The 23033-nt window shown below is 38.9% G+C and overlaps 1 protein-coding gene across 3 annotated transcripts in view; it reads left to right on the top strand.

Moving 5' to 3' along the window:
• Nucleotides 1–21655, top strand: part of LYPLA1 (lysophospholipase 1) — a 29503-nt gene extending 7848 nt beyond the window's left edge. For 2 of the 3 annotated variants that reach the window (XM_042973169.1, XM_042973170.1), the window contains exons 3-9: nt 8006–8071; nt 10082–10129; nt 11382–11452; nt 14185–14258; nt 16400–16501; nt 17640–17816; nt 21312–21655. In XM_042973169.1, the coding sequence (XP_042829103.1) occupies nt 8006–8071; nt 10082–10129; nt 11382–11452; nt 14185–14258; nt 16400–16501; nt 17640–17816; nt 21312–21365 (592 nt within the window). In that variant the 3' untranslated portion in view covers nt 21366–21655. Of the gene's footprint in view, nt 1–8005; nt 8072–8866; nt 8967–10081; nt 10130–11381; nt 11453–14184; nt 14259–16399; nt 16502–17639; nt 17817–21311 lie in introns of those variants that run through there. The other variant, XM_042973171.1, reaches the window with a different exon arrangement.
• The last annotated feature ends 1378 nt before the right edge of the window (nt 21656–23033 follow it).

Raw genomic sequence — 23033 nt, 5'->3', positions numbered from 1 at the left:
GCCTGGAGCCTGCTTCAGGTTCTGACTCTCTCTCTCTCTCTGCCCCTCCCTGGCTTGAGCTCTGTCTCTCTGTCTTTGTCTCTGTCTCAAATAGAAACAAACATTTTAAAAAACTAAAAAAAAAAAAAAAAAAAAAAAAAAAATCTGACCTAATCTTGGGGCGCTTGGGTGGCTCAGTTGGTTGAGCGTCTGACTTCGGCTCAGGTCACGATCTCATATCTTGTGGGTTCAAGCCCCGCATCGGGCTCTGTGCTGACAGCTCAGAGCCTGGAGCCTGCTACGGATTCTGTGTCTCCCTACTCTCTCCCCATCCCCCACTCATGCTGTATCTCTCAAAAATAAGTAGACATAAAAAAAAAAAAAACGAATCTGACCCACCTTGGGTCATTTTGCTCTTAGCCAGATAGTTGGTAAGACTCATTAGGACAGATAGGAGAGATTCTGTAACTGTGATGTGCTACTGGGACAGGGATGGTAATAAGTAGTGCTTCTTGTACAAACCTGGAATCTTTGTTTTTAGTTCCACACCATATTACTATGGAGTAGTGAGCATAACGGAAATAGACTTTAGTTACTTTGTTGTAGTCTTTTCTAAAAGTACAATTGAGAAATAAAATAGTGTGAATTTGTGATATTTCTTGGGATATGCCTGGAAATTTTTTTTGGACTCAGAAAACCTTTGTATGTATATGTGTGTGTGCATGTTTTGTTTTCTTTTTCTGTTTCAAATAAGTGAAATATATTCTGATTGATCTAGGTTTCTGAACAGTAGATTGTTCATTTAACTGAAGCTTTGTGTCAATTTCTTGAATCTTGAGGTTTCCACTGACTTTGAAAATTAACAAAAGGACTGGAAACAAGTTGGCCATACTTTTGTATAATTCAGTTACAGTCAAAGATCTTTAGGGGTACCTGGGTGGCTCAGTCGGTTGAGCATCTGACTTCGGCTCACGTCATGATCTCACAGCTCATGAGTTTGAGCCCTGTGTCTGGTTCTGTGCTAACAGCTCAGGGCCTGGAGCCTGCTTCAGATTCTCCGTCTCTCTCTCTTTCTCTCTCTCTAGTCCTCCCCTTCTCGTTACTCTCTCTTTCTCTCTCTCTCTCAAAATAAATAAACGGTAAATTAAAAAAAAAATTTTTTTTAAAGAAAAATAATAAAAATAAACATTCAAAGAAGATTTTTTATAAGCGATGGGGAGATTATGGATGGGAAAACTAAGGACTGGAAAAGCATTGATTCTCATACTTTAATAGGCTCAATGTGGTCCCCACCACCAGAGTTTCTGATTCACTGGGTCTGGGATGGGGCCCGGCAATTTGCATTTCTGACAAGTTCCCAGATATTATTACTGATCTGGAGAGAACACTTTGAAAGCCACTAGTCTGAGCTGTCTGTATCCACACTTCTACATAGAGGCAGAGTTGGGACTAGAACTCAAGATTTCTGTTCTTTTTCTCATAAGAGTTCTTAGTATTTCTTGTGTAGAAGAGTGGTTGGCAAACAGTGGGCCACAGTTCAGTTCTGCCCTGCCCCTTTTTAAAAACTTCTTCAGTTGTTAATGTTATTTATTGAAATATGATTTCCATATCATAAAAGCAACTCTTTTAAAGTGTACAATTCCATAGTTTTTAGTATATTTACAAAGTTGTGGAACCATCACTAACGTGTTAATTGCAGGATATTTTCAACATCCCCCAAAGAAATGGCACACCTGTTAGCAGATATTCTTTATTCCCTTCCCTGGCAACCACTAATCTCCTTGTGGTTCCTATGGATTTACCTCTTCTGGATATCTCATATAAATGGAATTGGATAATATTTGACCTTTTTGGTATGCATTCTTTCACATAGCATGTTTTTCAGGTTCATTCATGTTGTGACATGTATCAGTACTTTATTCCTTTTATTCTCAAATAATATTCCATGGAGTGATAGCCATGTATTGATCTTATGAATATACCATAGTTTTTAAATTTATCAGTTGATGAACATTTGAATTGTTTCATCCTCTTGGCTGTTATGATTAGTGCTACTCAGAACATCCGTGTGCAAGATTTTACATGAATATAGGTTTTCCGTTCACTTGAACAGTTGCTGAGTCAGTGGTAACTGTTTAACCCTTTGAGGAGCTCCCAGACCGTTTGTTGTCCATAGTGGCTGTACCATTTTCCTGTTCTAACAGGAAACACTCTAACAGTGTAAGAAGGTTCTGATTTTTCCACATTCTCACCAGTATTTGTTATTCTCTTTCTTTTGGATTATAGCCATCCTATCGAGTGTGAAGTGTTTGGGTTTTTAATTGCATTTCCTAGTGACTGATGAAGTTGATCATCTTTTCATGTGTTTATTTGGCCATTTGTATATCTTCATTAGGGAAATATCCGTGCAAGCCCTTTGCCCATTTTTAAAACCAAGTTGTCTTTTTTCTTGTTGATTTTTAAGACTTTAAAAATATATGCTAGCGTCTCCTGTGCAGCTCAGTCAGTTAAGTGTCCAACTTCGGCTCCGGCATAATCTTGCAGTTTGTGAGTTCAAGCCCTCCATTGGGCTCACTGCTGTCAGCTCAGAGCCTGCTTGGAATCCTCTTTCCCCCTTCTCTCTGCCCCTTCCCCACACTCACTTGTACTCTCTCTCTCTCTCTCTCAAAACTGAAAATAATAATAATCAAAAAATAAAAATATATTCTAGGAGAGCCTGGCTGGCTTAGTTGGAAGACCATGTGATTCTTGATCTCAGGGTCGTGAGTTCCAGCCGCACATTGAGTGTAGAGATTACTAAAAATAATAAATAAACTTAAAAAATAAAAATAAAAATATATTTTAGATACTGGAAACCTCATATATGTGATTTTCAAATATTATCCCCCAATCTAAGGGTTATCTTTTCACTTTCTTGATAGTGTACGTTAAAGCACAACAGTTTTAATCCTGATGAATTCTAGTTTATCTTTTTCTGTCTTTGGTCACTTGTGCTAATCATTCCCTATCTTTGTTGCCAAGCTTCCCCCATTGTTAGTCTTTTACTACATTGTGCAACTGTGCATGCATTCAAGCTCTTTCTCTGTCTCCATATGTATATGCTCATTATCTAGTAATCAGAAGTCTTTTTTTTTTTTTTTTTTTTTTTTTTGAGGGAGAGAGAGATACATGGCCCAACTGAGGGACAGAGAGAGAGAGAGAGAGAGAATCCCAGGGGGGCGGGGAGAGACAGAGAGAGAGAATCTGAAGCAGGCTCCAGGCTCTTAGCTGTCAGCACAGAGCCTGATGCAGGGCTTAAGCTCATGAACCGTGAGATCATGACCTGAGCCCAAGTCCGATGCACAACCAACTGAGCCATCCAGGCATCCCCTAATCCATTCAGGTTTTGCCAACTTTCCCAACTATGTGTTTCCTTCCTGGTCTAAGATCCTTTCCAGTAATTTGTGTTACTTTTAGCTATCATGTCTGTTATGAAACAGTTTATTAGTCTATCTCTCATTTCCTTTATATATAGATGTATATATATATATTTTTAATTTTTTTAATTTACCTCCCAGTTAGTTAGCATATAGTGCAACAGTGATTTCAGGGGTAGATTCCTTAATGCTCCTTACCCATTTAGCCCATCTCCCCTCCCACAACCTCTCCAGAAACCCTCTGTTTGTTCTCCATGTTTACGAATCTCTTATGTTTCCCCCCTCCCTGTTTTTATATTATTTTTACTTCCTTTCCCTTGTGTTCATCTGTTCTGTGTCTTAAAGTCCTCATATGAGTGAAGCCATATGATCTTTGTCTTTCTCTGACTAATTTCACTTAGCATAATACCCTCCAGTTCCATCCACGTAGTTGCAAATGGCAAGATTTCATTCTTTTTGATTGCCGAGTAATACTCCGTTGTGCATATATACCACATCTTCTTTATCCATTCATTCATCAGTGGACATTTGGGCTCTTTCCATACTTCAGCTGTTGTTGATAGTGCTGCTATAAACATGGGGGTGTATGTGCCCCTTCAAAACAGCACACCTGTATCCCTTGGATAAATACCTAGTAGTGCAATTGCTGGGTCATGGGGTAGTTGTATTTTTAGTTGTTTGAGGAACCTCCATACTGGTTTCCAGAATGGCTGCACTAGCTTGCATTGCCACCAACAATGCAAAAGAGATCCTCTTTCTCCGCATCTTTGCCAACATCTGTTGTTGCCTGAGTTGTTAATGTGAGCCATTCTGACAGGTGTGAGGTGGTGTCTGATTGTGGTTTCGATTTGTATTTCCCTAATGATGTGTGATGTTGAGCATTTTTTCATGTGTCGGTTGGCCATCTGGATGTCTTCTTTGGAGAAGTGTCTGTTCATGTCTTTTGCCTATTTCTTCACTTGATTATTTGTTTTTTGGGTGTTGAGTTTGACAAGTTCTTTATGGATTTTGGATACTAACTCTTTATCTGATATGCCATTTGCAAATATCTTCTCCCATCGGTTGCCTTTTAGTTTTGCCGATTGTTTCCTTCGCTGTGCAGAAGCTTTTTATTTTGATGAGGTCCCAATAGTTCATTTTTGCTTTTGTTTCCTTTGCCTCTGGAGATGTGTTGAGTAAGAAGTTGCTGCGACCAAGATCAAAGAGGTTTTTGCCTGCTTTCTCCTTGAGGATTTTGATGGCTTCCTGTCTTACACTGAGGTCTTTCATCCATTTTGAGTTTATTTTTGTGTATGGTGTAAGAAAGTGGTCCAGGTTCATTTTCATAGCCTTTATATTTTTAAAATACAGAGCCTTACCTTTGTATATTCTGTAGAATGACCCTCAACTTAGTTTTAATGTTTTCTCATGACTGGGCTCGCGTCATGTATTTCTTTTGGCAACAGTTTGAGATATACCGCACAATTCACCCACTTGATGAATTCTGCAGTTCACCCTTTAATATATTCACAAAACTGTGCAGCCATTTTTATTCCAAAAAGAAACCCTATACTCGTTATCACCCTGAAACCTGCCCCCCTATATTCTCAGCCCTAGGTAACCACCATTTTCTATACCTATAGATTCACCTATTCTGGACATTTCGTATAAATGGAATCATATAACATGGTCTTTTGTAACGGCTTCCTTTACTTAACCTAATGTTTATAAGGTTCATCCATGTTGTAGCATATGTTAGTACTTCATTCCTTTTTCTTGTTGATCATATTTCTTTGAGTAGAATTGCTCGTTCATATGGTAACTTCATGTTACCAGCAGTACATGAAAATTCTGATTTCTCCCCGTCCTCATTAACACTTGTTTCTGTCTTTTTTTTTTTTTTAAGTACATCCAACATGGGACTCAAAACTTACTACAACCTTGAGATCAGAGTTTGCATGCCCTGCCGACTGGGCTAGCAAGGCAGCCCTTGTCTTTTGATTATAGCCATCCTAGAGGGTGTGAAGTGGTATTGTGATTTTATTTGCATGTACCTAATGACTAATAATGCTGAGCATCTTTTCCTATCCATGTTGGCCATTTGTATATCTTTGGAAAAATGTCTTTTCAGGTCCTTTACCTGTTTATGTTTAGGTTGTCTTTCTGTTTGTGGGTTTTTAAGAGTTCTTTATATATTATGGATCCTAGACCCTTACTGAATGTCTGTTTTGCAAATATTTCTCCCATTCTTAGGTTGTCTTTTCACTTTCTTTGTAATGTTCTTTGAAGCATAATGGTTTTTAATTTTGATGATTTTTTTTGAAAATTTTGTTGTTGCTTGTGCTTTTGGTATCTAAGAAATCATTACCCAATCTAAGGTTACAAGATTTCCATGTATTTTCTTCTGGGAGTTTTATAGTTTTATCTCTTAGGTTTAAGTCTTTTGAAATTGAGAAGTGTGAGGCCTCCAACCTCACTCATTAAATTTTTTTTTAATGTTTATTTATTTTTGAGAGAGAGACAGAGACAGAGCACGAGTCGGGAGGAGCAGAGAGAGAGGGAGACACAGAATTCGAAGCAGGCTCCAGGCTCTGAGCTGTCAGCACAGAGGCTGATGCAGGGTGTGAACCCATGAACCGTGAGATATGACCTGAGATGAAGTCAGATACTTAACTGAATGAGCCATCCCGGTGCCCCCAACCTTACTCATTTTTAAGATTGTTTTGGCTCTTCTGGGTCTCTTGCATGTCCAAATGAATTTTGGAATTGGCTTGTCAATTTCTGCAAAGCCAGCAATGATTCTGATAGAGATTGCATTGACTCTGTAGATCAGTTTGTGTGTACTGTCACCTAAAGAATATTAAGTTTTCTGGTCCATGAACATGAGATGTCCATTTACATAGATCTTTAATTTCTTTCAACATTTTTGTAGTTTTCAGAGTGAAGTCTCATATACGTACACACACACATGAACTCACATATAAACACACATTTAGGGGCGCCTGGGTGGCTCAGTCAGTTAAGTGTCCAACTTCGGCTCAGGTCATGATCGCGCAGTTTGTGGGTTCAAGCCCCACATCAGGCTCTGTGCTGACAGCTCAGAGCCTAGAGCCTGCTTTGGATTCTGTGTCTCCCTTTCTCTCTGTTCCTCCCCTGCTCACCCTCTCTCTCTCAAAAGTAAATAAAGATTTGAAAAAAATTAAACACACATTTACACATGCAAGCACTCCTACAACTCTAGAATAGTGCCTGACTTAGTGTTGTTATATAAGTGTAAAAATTACTACAGTTGTTACTGATTTTTCTATATGCCTTTAACACTTTTGGGAGAGGTGTATTAAAATAGAAGAATAGTTAATACAAAAGCATTCAACATTTTTGCATTTGTTTATTTAATTTTAAATTGTTTTTTTTTTTTTTTTTAATTTTTTTTCAACGTTTTTTATTTATTTTTGGGACAGAGAGAGACAGAGCATGAACGGGGGAGGGGCAGAGAGAGAGGGAGACACAGAATCAGAAACAGGCTCCAGGCTCCGAGCCATCAGCCCAGAGCCCGACGCGGGGCTCGAACTCACGGACCGCGAGATCGTGACCTGGCTGAAGTCGGACGCTTAACCGACTGCGCCACCCAGGCGCCCCTTAAATTGTTTTTTTTAATTTTAAGTAGCCTCCTTACCCAACATGGGGCTTGAACTCTTGACACAAGAGTCGCATCCTCTACCACCTAAGCCAACCACGTGCCCTGCATTTAACATTTATATCTGGACTATTTCACACAAAAAATGTCCTAAGTTACTTTTTAAAAAATTTTTTTAATTTCTTTTTTTTTTTAAATAAGCTCTGTGCCCAGCATGGGGCTTGAACTCATGACCTAGGGATCAAGAGTCCATGCTCTACCAAATGAGCCCAATAGGCGCCCCTTAGGTTACTTTTCCTTTGTGCTTTAATAGAAGTAACATGTAGGAAGTATCAGTTACGATGTCAAGTGTAAACAAGTAGGTACTGTATGTATGTATGTATGTATAGTATGATCCCATTTTTGTAAAATCTGTATCTGTTGCTTAGGTGTTATGCGTGAAAAAAATCCGAAGGAAGTGCACCAAAAGATTAACTGCTTATTTGCAGCTAGAAGGATTGTGATTTACTGTTTTATTTTTTTTAGTTTTTCTCGTATTCCATTTTGAACACGTATAATACACACAAGGAAAGAATGTTAATTAAAGTTATTTTCATTAGAGTAGAAGCATGTAGAGATATTAGACAACTGATTTACTTCTGAGGTTTCTTCCATCATATAAAATATGATTTATATTATCTGTCTTGTCTACTTTGTTGTGAGGTTATAGAGAGATAAATATGCCTGTATTTTGTAAATAGTAAAGCCCTGTGGAAATCTGTGAAAGAAAACACACTGCTCTTCAGAAATCAGGAGAGCTCATCTTTATTTGTAGACAAAGCTTAGTAGCCTTTGGGTTGTTGTGGCGTTTTAATAGCATTGACGGCCCATACTTTTATGGTATTATAAAGAGCTACGTTTATCCTTGCAAGTTTTTTAAAGTACTATTCCGTTACTAATTTATTGGGATTTAAAACAGTATCTAATGGCATTATTCACATAATTTCCCTACCAGGCATGGATGGGCAGAAGCCTTCGCGGGTATCAGAAGTTCACATATCAAATATATCTGCCCGCATGCGTAAGTATTTTAATCTTTACATTTGTGAGTCAGAATCCGGAGAGGAGTCACTGTGATAGCTTTACTTTTCTAGAAAAGCATTTAAATGTAATTTGTTTTTGTCCTTTTAAATATTTGGTTTAAAAGTAAAGATTAGGGGGCGCCTGGGTGGCTTGGTCGGTTAAGCGTCCGACTTCAGCTCAGGTCATGATCTCACAGTCCGTGAGTTCGAGCCCCGCGTCGGGCTCTGTGCTGACAGCTCAGAGCCTGGAGCCTGTTTCAGATTCTGTGTCTCCCTCTCTCTCTGCCCCTCCCCTGTTCATTGTCTCTCTCTGTCTCAAAAATAAATAAACGTTAAAAGAAAAAAGACAATTAAAAAAAAAAAAAGATTAGTAAATTCTTTAAAACTAAACTGGTGACTTGGCTACATAGAATTTTTTTCCTGTTATGTTGGGAAATTTAAAATAATGTTCTCTTGAAGGTCAGTTGAACTGAGAACCAGAAAAATTCCTTTAGATATACAAACATCTGAGATCTAAGGATATCCACAAGGGGATTTATTTACTTGTCAAGTTTGTCTTTACTATGTTGGAAGCACTCCTAAAGTTTATCAGCTAAAGGCATCGTGATACACCGTGGGGAAAAAAACCACAGGTTTTGAAGTCTCATAGGTTTGGTTTTAAATTCTGGAAATGTTTGTGGATGTCAAAAAGAAACTATAAAGTTTTCAGGAAACAGAAAATTGCTGAGATTGGCAACGTTTTAGGTCAGAATGTTGCCGAGAAACAGTAGCCATGGAGAAGACAACTGTGATTCGAGTTCATGCTAGTAGGTTAGTTCATCCTCAGAAGTGGTGGTAGCAGTAGAGCTGATAAATGTGAAAGAAGAAATGGAAGGAGGAAACATATCTGAGTAGGTAAGAATACATTCTGTCCCCTTTTTATCCTTAAATAGGTGGTTCATCTTACCTCTGTAGACTACCAAATACTCTGGCCAGGGTTACTGTGTCCTCTATTCTGACTCATGTAAGAGACAATTCTTTTTTTTTTTTTTTTTTTAGTGTTTATTTTTGAGACAGAGAGAGACAGAGCATGAACGGGGGAGGGTCAGAGAGAGAGGGAGACACAGAATCCGAAACAGGCTCCAGGCTCTGAGCTGTCAGCACAGAGCCCGATGTGGGGCTTGAACTCACGAACCGTGAGATCATGACCTGAGCCGAAGTCAGACGCTTAACCGACTGAGCCACCCAGGCGCCCCAGAGACAATTCTTGATTAATCAGAATGTTCTCATGTGTTGTGATTGGCCCCAAGATTGAATTTGATTTAAGGCCATTTCCCAACCTAGGGAAATTCATGTTCTCAAAGAAATTGTGATAAGATTCTGTAACCTCTAACTAAGGTAGACTTGTTTTATGAATCAGGAGGATAGTGATGAGATGTAGTTATAGTGTATTTATTTTTCTTTCCTTTTTTATCTAGCTACATTCAGGTTATCCAACAGATTGTTCATCAAAGACTTGAACTGAGTGTAGTGGACACTTTGACAAAACGTCTATTTCCCATATTTATTTAGAGGTCTCTTAAGCAACTACATAGCTGAAACTTAGAAAATAAGCAAAAATATAATCTGAGCATATGGGAATTGATGTACCATATCTGTGTGGTAAATTGCTCGTTTCCTTAGACTTAGCCAGAGTCTTATATTTTATGCATTTCCAACTGTCTTGGTTACACATTTTTGTAAGAAAATGTCTGGCTTGAAAGTATTAAATAAGAGTGTTGAGAAAGGAAAATGTTTTTATTTGCCAAGCGTGGTCCTGAACACCTGCTGCTCTGTCTTCAGAACACATTTGGAGGATGTGTAGAGAAAATGATGCAATGTGGATGCGGTGACACAGCTCAGTGTTGATATTGTAGCATGCAATTTTGTGGAAGCCTGAAGTAATTCTCTATCCTTCAGTGATGGAATGTATCAGGTTTTATGCCTTGTTACATTGCTCTCACTTTGCGGTTTTTTTCTTTCCTATGTAGACCAGTTATGCCTGTAACATTGAATATGAACATGGCTATGCCTTCCTGGTAAGTAAGAATTATTCAATAAGACCTTTTTATTTACACTTAGTTTTTTTGTTTTTTATTAGAAGTGCTTTTGCATATAGCAGTTTTTAATTAGCTATTTTTAAGTTGCAGAGTTACATAATTAACTTTACGTTTAACCTTTAATTATTTAAGTTTTGTAATTTAGATTTAGGGGTAAACTTGAGGAGCTGTGCCAAGAGGTAGAGGAATGGGAGAGAATAGGTAGATAGAAATAGTGTAGAAAATACCTCCTACTGCCTGATAAACCTTTGTTGGTTTGAGTGACCCCATGTGGCTGGCATAACTGTGATTAAGCCACAACCTTACGCCCTTCCAACTTCTTGCTTTTCTGGAGAGTTGACAGGTTTTTAAGGAGACCACTTCCTCTTCCGCACTCTCAAGATATTTTCACATTCCCTGTATGTTTTATAGTCAGGAAGTAGAGTCAGTTCTTCGTTCCTCTAAGCTACTTCCAGTCTATTGTCCTCTTGTCCTCTCTACTTGTTGCCACCCATTTCTTACCCACCCCTTCACTTCCTTTCTGTCTACCCTGGATTTCTTGGCAGTTTTCACAGGTTCCTGCCTATTTTGCCCTTTGGTTCTTTCATCTTCCTTCTCTGGCAAAACTCCCATCCAGAACCACAATTTCTAGCGAACGTAGCTAGAGACCACAATGAGAGGATATAACCCGGTAGGGAAATGGAAAGGGCCTGACAGAGAAGAGGAAAGCTTCCTTTGGGGCTCTGGTTTGAGGTACCTACAATGTACGATGAAAACGTTTTGAAGCATGTGGCTAGAGATCAGTATAATCCCTCTGCTTAATAGCTATGAGGTAGTGCATGAGAGAGTGATGGCGTAAAGTAGCTCTGTCCCATTGGACTGACCTATGGTGCAGTAGAAGGGGAAGGGAGTGGCTGGAACTCATTGCAGACTTTTTAGGGGAGTGTGCATCGCAGTTCCTGCTTGGGTGTAGGACTGGGTTAGGTATTTTCTTAGATGTTCTTACTCTAGAATTATGTGGCAGCGTGATTTTTTAACATTAGAATCTGTATCTAGTTGGTGAAAGGAACGTGTAGAATGTGATTCACACATTTAAGTTCTATTTTGGCCTCTGTAGACATTTTAATTTGAGTTTCATGTTCATGGTTTGCCCTTTTAATCCAGACTACCATGAGTTTAGTGAAATGTACTTACCATAAATACATATTTTTAGAATCAAATAGCTCTTTTAAGATTTTGCCTTGTTTTCCAGGTTCGATATTACTGGGCTTTCACCAGAATCACAGGAGGATGAACCTGGAATTAAACAGGCAGCAGAAAATGGTAAGTACAGAAACATTTTACGAAGACAAAAGAATTCTTATTTTAGTGGCTTCAGTAGTTTTATTGATACTGATGAAATCCGGTGTACAATTATCTGAACTTAGTAGGTGATGCTATTTCCTTTCTTTCTGATCACACTCTAAGTTGTTTGCCAAATAGACTCCCTTAACTGTAGGCAACAAAGGTGAGGTGAATAGGGAAGAATGGTCTTTATCAAACTTAGTATCTGTTGGATACATACTTTTGCTTTTATTTACATCAGCTAATAGAGAAAATGGCAACTTAATCGTTGTGGCCGGTTCTCTTCATTAAGGAGACTTGAATTAAGGATGGATGTAATGATATAATCATGTGTGATGCAAATTATGTTAGTGATTAGTTTTCGTGTGGTAATAATAATAGATGCCGCTGATTGAACACTTAGCTGTTTAAAAAGACAGGTAATTCTTGTACGACTTAGCAGTTGGGGTGACCTTGAGGAGTAAAGCTTTGCGAAATTCAGGGGAAGTGGTCCCAGCACTGCTTGCCGGTGGGCAAGCAGCTACCAGTCGCCAGGCCCCCACAAGCCTTCTCTCCTCCCAACTGGGCCTTTTCTGCCACTTCTGCTTCCTCCATGCCACTGTAAATAAATCCCTCAGGTTTCCCAGCACTTCTTTTATTTCTTAACCCCCTGTTCCTATTTTCTAGCCCATTCTTCCATGCCATAGTCAGGGTGTTGCTTGCTTTTCATGCTCAGTCTAAGAACTAAACTTTATATAAAAAAGAAAATAATTTTTCATTCGGGCGTTTGTTTTTTGCAGTGTTTTAGAAAAAGATTTTTATTTTTTGATAGAAAGGAAGTATGACATTGGAAATTCTGATCTTAAAAAATGAAACTCTTGGGGCACCTGGGTGGCTCAGGAAGTTGAGCACCCGACTCTTGATCTTGGCTCAGGTCATAATCTCATGTTTCGTGAGTTCAGGCACTATGTCAGGCTCTGTGCTGACAGTGTGGAGCCTGCCTAGGATTCTCTCTTTCCCTCTCTCTCTGCCCTCCCCTGCTCGCACTCTGTCTCCCAAAATGAATACATAAACTTAAAAAAATAAATAAAATGTCACATTGTTGTAAAAAAATTAAACTCTTGCACATATGTAAAAAATGAAAGGACAGGGGCGCCTGGGTGGCTCAGTGGGTTAAGCATCTGACTTCAGCTCAGGTCATGATCTCGCGGTTCGTGAGTTCAGGCCCCGTGTCGGGCTCTGTGCTGGCGGCTCAGAGCCTGGAGCCTGCTTCGGATTCTGTGCCTCCCTCTCTCTGCCCCTCTCCTGCTTGTGCTCTTTCTACCTCTCAAAAATAAACACTAAAAAAAAAAAAAACCACATAGCACTGATTATAAAGAAAAATTTGAGGAGTCAGCAGTTTTATAGTTAATGATTTGTGTCAAAGTGTTCTGCAAAACAGAAGAACCCTTTGATTTTTTTGGTACATCATTTAGTGGCTATAAGAAAAATTAGAGTTTTAAAATAATAGAAATGAACTTTTTTTTTTTAATGTTTATTTCTTTTGAGAGAGAGAGCGAGCAGGGAAGGGGCAAAGAGAGAGAATCCCCAGCAGGCTCCGCTGAGAGCACGGAGCCCAACACGGGGCTCAAACCTGAGAACCGTGAGATCGTGACCTGAGCCGAAATCAAAAGGTGGACACTTAACTGACTGAACCACCCAGGTGGCCCTAGTAGAATGAACGTTTTATTTATTTATTTATTTATTTATTTATTTATTTATTTATTTATTTATTTAAACCTTTTTTTTTTTAAACGTTTTATTTATTTTTGAGACAGGGAGAGACAGAGCATGAACGGGGGAGGGTCAGAGAGAGAGGGAGACTCAGAATCTGAAACAGGCTCCAGGTTCTGAGCAGTCAGCACAGAGCCCGACGCGGGGCTCGAACTCACGGACAGTGAGATCGTGACCTGAGCCCAAGTCGGACGCTTAACCGACTGAGCCACCCAGGCGCCCCAAAAATGTTTATTTTTGAGAGAGAGTGCGAGCAGGGGAGGGGCAGAGAGAGAGGGGGACAGAGGATCTGAAGCAAGCTCCATGCCGACAGCAGACCGCCTGATGTGGGGCTCAAACTCATGCACCACGAGATCATGACCTGAGCTGAAGTCAGATGCTTAACTGACTGAGCCACCCAGGTACCCCTAGAATGAACTTCATAAACACTGTAAATCACAAACCATGTAAGCTACATTTCTTAGGATTTAAAATGGCAACTTGAGGTACAAATTCCTATGATTCATTGAAGAGAGAGAAATATAGAATGTATATGGGCAGAATTGACGCAGGTAAAAGAATATCCATTGATTGGTAAGAGAAAGAACTTTTGTTTACAAATGACATAAATAATTGGACAGGGGTGTCTCACTGACTCAGTTGAAAGAGCGGAGTATGGGACTCTTGATCTCAGGGTTGAGTTCAAGCCCCACATTGGGTGTAGAGATTACTTAAGAATAAAATCTTAAAAAAAAGAAAAAAAAAAGGAAATAATTGAACTATTTAAGCAACACCTGCCAAATATGAGTTTTATAATGAAAATACATCCTCCTTTTATATTTTAATAGAGTGCTTCAAGTTTTTCACGTATTATTCACCTTTAACATACCTTGTGCTTTTCTGTAATTAATGTCTCCTGTTTAAAATGGTATCAGGCTTAACTTTAAAGTGTTGGTGATTTAATTTTATGTTGTTTTTAGTAAAAGCTTTGATAGAGCAAGAGATGAAGAATGGCATTCCTTCTAACAGAATTATTTTGGGAGGATTTTCTCAGGTAAGGTAAAGTTTGGGTGATATGTCATTGGTATATTTATCTAGAAAATCTGTGGTTTCCATCCTTTTCTATGGAGGAGTCTTTTTTTTTTTTTTTAGTAGACGTAGAATCTGTTACACTATTGTTAATGCTGAATTAAGTTCAAATGGATTACATATAGTTAATTACAAGAGTATCCTCTTTTGCTTTTCTAGTTTTCTCTCTTCAGCTGTTGCCTTTCCCTTCTAAATTATATCTTTAAAATAAATTTATTTGGCAAATTGATAGGAACTTGGAATGTATTTTCTTAAAATACTAATACACACGTAGCTAGGTTTCTAAGTTGATCCTATGTACCCCTTTAAACAAAACTCTAATTTAAACACAGGTATAACTCCCCTCTCCTAGGAGGAGACTACTGATAGGAACAATACATTAGAAGACAGGAGAATTTCTTCTCTCTTTCTGTCACAGATTCCCGGTGGTTGAGCCCCATAGACTCCCCCTGCAATCCCCTTGAGACAAGATCTAAGTAGGGGCTCCCACAAAGTGACCCACAATGCTGGGGGATGCTGGTTGTCCCCGTTGCGTTCTTTCTTCCCACTGGAGGAACTGGAGGCTCCGGGGAGACTCTGGGTGGCGCTGCACTGGTCAGCGTGTAACCACTTCTCTTCCCTTCCAGTGTGGTCTGTCTTTGTCTCTGTGGGACAGGGGTGCCTCCACCTCCCCTCCGTGTGCTAGGATTCTCTCAGTGGTGCCCTGTCCATGATTAGATGTTAGTTCTTGTAAGAGGGAGCAAAGTTAGGAATGACCTGTGTCCCATCTTGGTGACGTCACTCTGTCATCTTTCTTCTTTTCATCTTGTAAAATAGATTTTAGATTTAAATATGTGATGTTTATTTTTGGTATCTTCTTCTTTCTATACTTTTTCTCCTACCTTCTATACTTTTTCTGCAGACGTAGTTACCTCATATTGACCTTATGTCTTTATTTCACCTATCCCCACATTGCTGTAGCTTCTAATCTGTGAATCTTCTAAATCAACAACTTAGTGTTCAGACTGAATACCTGAATTTGGGCAATGTTAGAATTATGGAATTAATTACGGAATTATTCAGAAGTTAAAATCTAGTAGACAGTGTGTTGATTCAATATGGTAAAAAAGATGTTACTGATTTGGTATTTACTGAAGTTCAAGATAATGTCTATTGTAATACACATTGTGCCATAAATATAGGTATAGAAATGAATGCTTGATTCGAGTAGGAAGCTAACATAGGAGGCTATGTGGTTGGGATTCATTGATTACAGAAAGCAACTCCTAGTACCGTAAGCCAGAAAGAGCAAGTTATGAGTCCGTGGGGTCACGTCAAGGAAACCAAGGATGAGAATGAAGCAAGGCCTCAGGAAATATCTAAGACTCGGAGAGCCGTCATGACTTTCTCTCCATCTTCCTTGTTTCTCTGCCCATCTGCTTCCTTTGCCTGTTCATCTAGAGTTGGCTTTTTCTGCCGTCGCAGCCTATAACTTTGCCAGTTCTTGAGTTTACGTGTTACCATCCCAGCTGCACAGAGACAGACTCACAGTCCCTGAGTTCCAGTTTCAAAATCTGGAGAAAAAGAACTTGACTGTCTCGGATGAGCTGGAATCTCATGTTCTCATGGGCCCCAGTGACCCGTGGGGATGGTCAGAGTGACATGGCATCCAGGTGACTAACGGGAATACAGTTCCCAGAGTGCAGGGTATTTAAGCTGGGGTGGATACTCTAAAGGTATCTGCTACAGGGTCCTTATTGTCTTGAATTTTTTAGAAAAGAGTACCAAGTTACGACTAGATTTGATTTTATACCTAAGACTTTTCAGAGGAGAAAATAAGTAACTAAGTTTAGAATATTCCTAAGACATCTGTAAGTGCAAATATACTCTTAACTCTTTCTCAACTGATTGGGTGGTCCCTGTGTTCTCAGTGATCTTCAATGTAGAGAATCTTATCCTTTAGGACATGGTGGAGTGGGGTGTTTGTGTTTCTAGTAGCTTGTCTGAGCTGACTTGACATCAGTCACCCAGGTTGATTTTTTCTTTAATGGACATTATTAATAACAAGAAATCAAGTTGCTGTTAGCAGAGCATGTGTTCCATTGACTTTCTCTGTTGTCTTTCCAGGGAGGAGCTTTATCTTTATACACTGCTCTTACCACACAGCAGAAACTGGCAGGAGTCACTGCCCTCAGTTGCTGGCTTCCACTACGGGCTTCATTTCCACAGGTAGCCTGATTGAAACTTGCGGCATAAGATTACTGAGTTAAGGCAGATAACGTTGTGAGAGGGTCATTTTTTTTTTTTTAATTAATAAACTGTATATTTTTAGAGCAGCTAAGGTTCACAGCAAAACTGAGCAGAAAGCACACAGAGTTCCCACATGTCCCCTGTCCCCATACGTGCACAGCTTGTGAACACCCCGCAGCGTGGTGGTGCATCTTTGATAATCAGCAAACCTACACTGACACATAATATTATTACCTAAAGCCCGTAGTTTACATCAATCATCCTTTTTTAAAAAGGATTTTCCTAGACTTTTGTGATCTGTATACTATATACTGTCTTTACTGTAGATTGCATAGAATGGGGTAAAAAAGAAGTCCTTTTGTCATAAATCTTCTATTTGAAGTATTTGATACATTTTAAGATACTTCTAAAAGGGGAATTTTTTACACATAGAAATAACATTTTTAAGTGTTCAATATTCTTATTGCTTGCTAGCAGAATTTTACCATAGAATATAATTTCTAAGTACTCTATAGTGTAAAGCAGTATTTAACACACATGGGAGGTGTGGACATTTATTTTCAGATTCATCTTTAAATCTAGGATTTTTTTTTATCATTATATAGCGTTTGTTTGGTGTCTTACACGTAGTAAGTGCTGCTGATTAACTGTCTTATTTAAATCAATTAAATAAGATCCAGCTAAAGTGTACCTCTCCTGTCAAGACACTGAACATAATAAAGAATAATTAAGATACAGTCTGCTTCAAGGAACCAGTTCGTTGGCAAAATAATAATACAAGACAGGATAATCATGTGTCCTGTAAAAGTTTATTTTTTTAAATTTATTTTTTATATGAAATTTATTGTCCAATTGGTTTCCATACAACACCCAGTGCTCGTCCCAACAGGTGCCCTCCTCAGTGCCCATCACCCACTTGTCCTGTCCTGTAAAAGTTTAAATAAAGAGTTGTGGGGAGCATAGGGATGGAAGGAATTTTATTCCCGTGGCCGAATAGAACCTGTGATGTAAGTAATAACATATGTACGTGCATATCTATCTGCAGTTGTAAATGCCTGGCGTAATGCTCTATACATTTGAATAAATGATACTGGTTTTTTTGGGTTTTTTTTTGCAGGGTCCTATCAGTGGCGTTAATAGAGATATTGCTATTCTTCAGTGCCATGGAGATTGCGACCCTTTAGTTCCCCTAATGATTGCTTCTCTTACTTCTGAAAAGCTAAAAATGTTAGTAAACCCAGCCAATGTAACCTTCAAAACCTACCAAGGCATGATGCACAGCTCATGTCAGCAGGTAACTGTTTGGAAGCAGAGACATATTTACCACTTTTCCCTGTGATGTTTTTAATTTAAGTAGCATTTGATTCCTTGGGTATTTAAAGGAGTTAATTAATGAATTCACATTGAATCATAGGTGAGGACTTACAGTTTCTTCAATTTGATTCAGCAGATATTCACTGTTTTTCCCATTACATGCAAGTTTTGTGCATAATTCAAAGACAAAAAACAGTCCTTTTTATTGCAATTTAAGCTAAATTAATTAAAATTTAATAGGGGAGAAGGGTATATATCCAAATGTGTAGAAAGCAGAATGTGATACGTGTTATATTAGAAGTTTTTAAAAGCTTTCTAGAAAACTGAGAAAAGCTGAGATTCCTTTTGTTTTGGGAAGTACGGAGATCATGAAGGAAAAGCTGGATTTGAAAGAATGGGTAGGATTTGGATAGCAGGTGTACAGAGAAAGGACTGTGGGGTAGGGAAAGCAAGCTGACCAGTTGGGCCATAGTCTTATGAAAAGCTGGGTGTCCTCATAAAGTAGGTATAAGGAAGAGTTTTAGGGTAACGGAGGGGACGATAATAATGATTGAGTTTAGTGAACGTACTGAGATTGATGTACCCCCATCGTAGCAAAATGGGATGTTGGAATACTTGTCTGGAGCTCAGGCCCGTAATAGAGATTTAGAATAATGGCCAGCATTATTGATCACTGAAGAATTACCATGGGGAAATATCAGGAAAAAAGCTGAGGGGTAGAACTTGTTTGAGGGGGGTAGGATTAGAAAGGAGTTAGGTGTTGAATGAGAGCACGAGAGGAGAGAGTTTCAGAGCGGTTGGGTGCCTGGCTGGCTCAGTCAGAAGAGTGTGTTGCGACTCTTGATACTGGTTTTGAGCTTGAGCCCCAAGCTGCGTGTAGAGATTGCATACATGGATACGTACATACGTGCGCAAACTTTTTTTTTTAATTGGTTAAATTATTTAAGGAAAAAAAGAATTTCGGAGTGGAAGGGAAGAGTGTCCCATGATTCAGAGAACAATTAAGGAAAAACAGGCCAGGAAGAAACTATCCCATAGTAAGCCATCTGTGACCTTGGATGCTTGGAAATGGAGCCTGCAGTGGATTGAGTGAACTAGATAGGGATAAGGACCTTTATTAAAAAGGTTTTTGTGAAAGGAGGAAAGAGTAGGAAGGCTCTTTAGTGAATGGGAGAAAAAGACTCCCATGGGTGGGGAAGAAGGAGAGAGAAAATGAAGTGAAGAGAAGATAATAATCTAATGGGAGAATCTTAGGGAGATCAAATAATAATGTAGTTTAAAGTCCTAAAATGGGTAGTGCTTGCCTTCAAAGAGGAGAACCTCACTTAAGAATCTAGAATAGGATGGGTGAATATAAACAAGGATTGTTGAGGTGGGTAATAGTTGAGAGCTCACTTGAGATCTTCTTTGTCTTTTCAGTAAAGTGGGAGATATGGTCACTTGGTAAGAGTGAAGGAGGCCTGCATTGGTTTGGAGGCTTGAAAAGGTCTAGAATAAAAACTGATTACCAAGCGTTAAGGTGGTCCAACTTAACTTAGCTTTGCAACCACTGAGTGGGTCTGAATCATTTGCTTTAGGGGCAGAGAAAACAGATATTAATATGATTTATCCAGAAAGACAAGGGGGCCTAGGATCCTAGGGTGTTACTGAGAACATAGTTGAAACTGTCAGCAAGTTTTGAATCCAGAAAGCAGGTGGGCTGACACTCAGGATCCAGGAGGGACTGAGGGTCTAGAGCAGTGGTTTTCTTTCTTTTTTCTTTCTTTTTTTTTTTCAATATGAAATTTATTGGCAAATTGGTTTCCATACAACACCCAGTGCTCATCCCAACAGGTGCCCTCCTCGATGCCCATCACCCACTTTCCCCTCCCTCCACCCCCCCACCCCCCACTTTCCCCTCCCTCCACCCCCCACTTTCCCCTCCCTCCACCCCCCTTCAACTCTCAGTTTATTCTCAGTTTTTAAGGGTCTCTTATGGTTTGCCTCCCTCCCTCTCTCTTTTTTCCCCTTCCCCTCCCCCATGGTCTTCTGTTAAGTTTCTCAGGATCCATATAAGAGTGAAAACATATGGTATCTGTCTTTCTCTGCCTGACTTATTTCACTTAGCATCACACTTTCCAGTTCCATGCTTTACATTACAAATACCCTGGAGCCTAATAGAAATGCAGACACCAGAACTTCAAACTCTGCATTTCTTTTTTTTTTTTTTTTTTTTTTACCTTTATTTATTTTTGAGAGAGCGCAAACAGGGGAGGGGCAGAGAGAGAGGAAGACACCAAATCCCAAGCAGTCTCCAGGCAGGCTCTGAGCTGTCAGCACAGAGCCCAGCACGGGGCTCCAACCCACAGACCATGAGATCATGACCTGAGCTCAAGTCGGATGCCTGACCGACTGAGCCACCAATCAAACTCTGCATTTCTGATTCAGCACATTGGGGGTTAGCAAGTAAACTCAGGTATCTGTGTTTGTATAGATGTGTTTTTTAAAATAAAAGCTCTAGGGGCGCCTGGGTGGCTCAGTCGGTTGGGCGTCCGACTTCGGCTCAGGTCATGATCTCGTGGTCCATGGGTTCGAGCCCTGCATCGGGCTCTGTGCTGACAGCTCAGAGCCTGGAGCCTGTTTCAGGTTCTGTGTCTCCCTCTCTCTCTGACCCTCTCCCGTTCATGCTCTGTCTCTCTCTGTCTCAAAAATAAATAAACGTTAAAAAAAAAAAGCTCTATTGGGGCACCTGGCTGGTTCAGTTGGTAGAGCATGTGACTCTTCTAAGATTTTATTTAAGTAATCTCTACACCCAGTGAGGAGCTTGAACTCAAAACCGCAAGATTAAGAGTCTCATGCTCTACCGACTAGCCAGCCAGGTGCCCCAAGCATGTGACTCTTGATCTTGGAGTTGTGAGTTCAAGGCTCATGTCAGGCATAGAGCTTACATACAAAGGAAAAAAAAAGTAAAATAAAAGCTGATGATTCTTTGCAATCACATTGGAGAACACTGGACTGAATGATTAGGAGCAGACAGTGAGAAGAGATAAAAGGCACAAAATATTTTATGCTATGGATTTAGCATTTCATTCTAATGAGGGAAGGCTAAAAGCTAGGTTTTTCCACCCAAGCTTAGTTGACAGTAATTGTATCCTTACTGATACTTCTCGGGATAGGTGTTGTCACTCCTAAGGCCCTTTGTCCGCACTCAGCCCCAGTGTTTTGTTCAAGTAGAGCAAAGTGCAGACCATTTTCATGGGACCTCAAAATAGTTGGGAACTATCATTTGAACGTACAATAATAATCATAATCACGGGAAATGTTCTGAAATTTCTATCGTAGCCTCATTTCTCTGTTACAACTTTTCATTTAATAGAAGTAGTGAAAATGTGGTTTCGCCTTACCTAGGCACACTGCAGATTTATTTGGTGGTATTTTAGTGGGGATTTAATTTCTGATTTTGTAACAGCTTGTTAAATCACTTTATTCCAAACAGGAAATGATGGATATCAAGCAATTCATTGATAAACTTCTACCTCCAATTGATTGACGTCACTAAGAGGCCTTGTGTCGAAGTACACACCAGCATCGTTGTAGTAGTGTAGAAACCTTTTCCTGTGCCCAATCTTGAAACTTCGGAAGTTTGCAGTGTTAAAATGTTTTGCAAATACGCACCGATAACACAGACTACGTAATAATATCCCCTTGTGGGAAATAATGGTCTTTTAAGTTTCTATACGTGTATTTGTATGATTCAGAATATACTAGTATTAAAATAGGTGAAGCAGCTGACTTTTTCCCAAATGTAATTCAGCAAAATAATAAAATACTGTAACCAGATTTTTTATTACATCATTTGAAAATTATCAGTATGTTTAATGAGAATTTGTTCAGGTATAAAGGAACAGTTAGGATATGAATTATTTGTGCATCTTGTGACTTAGTCTGCGGACTTACTCCAAAATGTAGACACCATGCATTATCTGTATTTTTATATATGTGTCCCTTACATACTTAATGATTGCACTACATAATGAGAGCGAGGTGTTACTGCATTATTCCCAATAACGGGAGTAATGCTTCTGAGTGTCAGTAAAGAGTAATATTGCTCTCTCCAGTTAATGGCCCTTTTATTTTGGGGACCAGGCTTTACTTTCCCTGATACCATTTCTATTTAAGGTTTTTTTTCCTCTCCAGAAAGGTGTTTTCTTTTTTATCCTTCATAAAAGACAGCTCCTTGCTGTAGACCGCTCCTGCCAATACATGCTGTAATTTGACATTCTGGATCACAGATTTGATGGTATTTTAAATGTATTTACACTTACATAGAGACACCTGACATCACTTTAAACTTCCTACACTACTTACTTCTTAAACTATACCTTACTTAGTCCAAAGTTAGACCGATATAGTTATTAGAATCTTCAGTCTAGATAATTGGAATAATTCTGTGGTTGTATTTTTCTGTAATTAATGGAAGGGTAATTATGTCATATTCTAGTATGTTCTCGAATATTTAAGACAGATTTTAAAAACTGTAATTTCTAAGATGATTTGCTCTAAGATGATTCTCTTCGTAGCATAGTTTTAGTTTGTTTTATACATATGTTTGAAACCAACTACTGTAGGAAATGAACAATCCATTAGAAAAATTTGCTTTAGTTTTATCTGCCAATGGACTTATTTGAAGACTTCACTTTAGTCAGATGTTTTTTTTTTTTTAATTTGATTTTACATAGTTGAATTTTTCAGATTATTGGTAAAAATTATTTGAAAACATGTATGGGTGACAATGAATCACAACTCAATACATATGGTGTAGTTATCACAGTTTAATATGTAGCAAAAATGTACACTTGATATTTCTGATCTGTTATTAATTTTTCTGCTGTATTCCAACTGACTAAAACAGTGTTAGGGATGCATCTTTATAAATGGGTGCTAATTGATAATGGAAATAATTTAGTAATGGATTGTACAGAATGTTAATAATGAAGCCATATGTTTATGTCTGCATTTAAAATTTTTAAACAATCATTTACTAAGTCATTTTGCTTTACCTTGAAGAATATAAATTGTTGTTTCAGTTACATAAATCAACAAGATCTAATTTATGGCAAGAAATATTCTGTTGAAATGTGCTGTTATGTGGGACGATGTAAATCTTTTTCATGGTTTCTACCAATGTGAAATAAAATTTAATTCTGACTTTTCTGTG

This window comes from Panthera tigris, chromosome F2 (genome assembly GCF_018350195.1).
Source record: "Panthera tigris isolate Pti1 chromosome F2, P.tigris_Pti1_mat1.1, whole genome shotgun sequence".
NCBI lineage: Eukaryota > Metazoa > Chordata > Mammalia > Carnivora > Felidae > Panthera > Panthera tigris.
The sequence above is the reverse complement of the archived record's forward strand: the minus strand, read 5'-3'. Positions and strand labels throughout refer to the sequence as shown.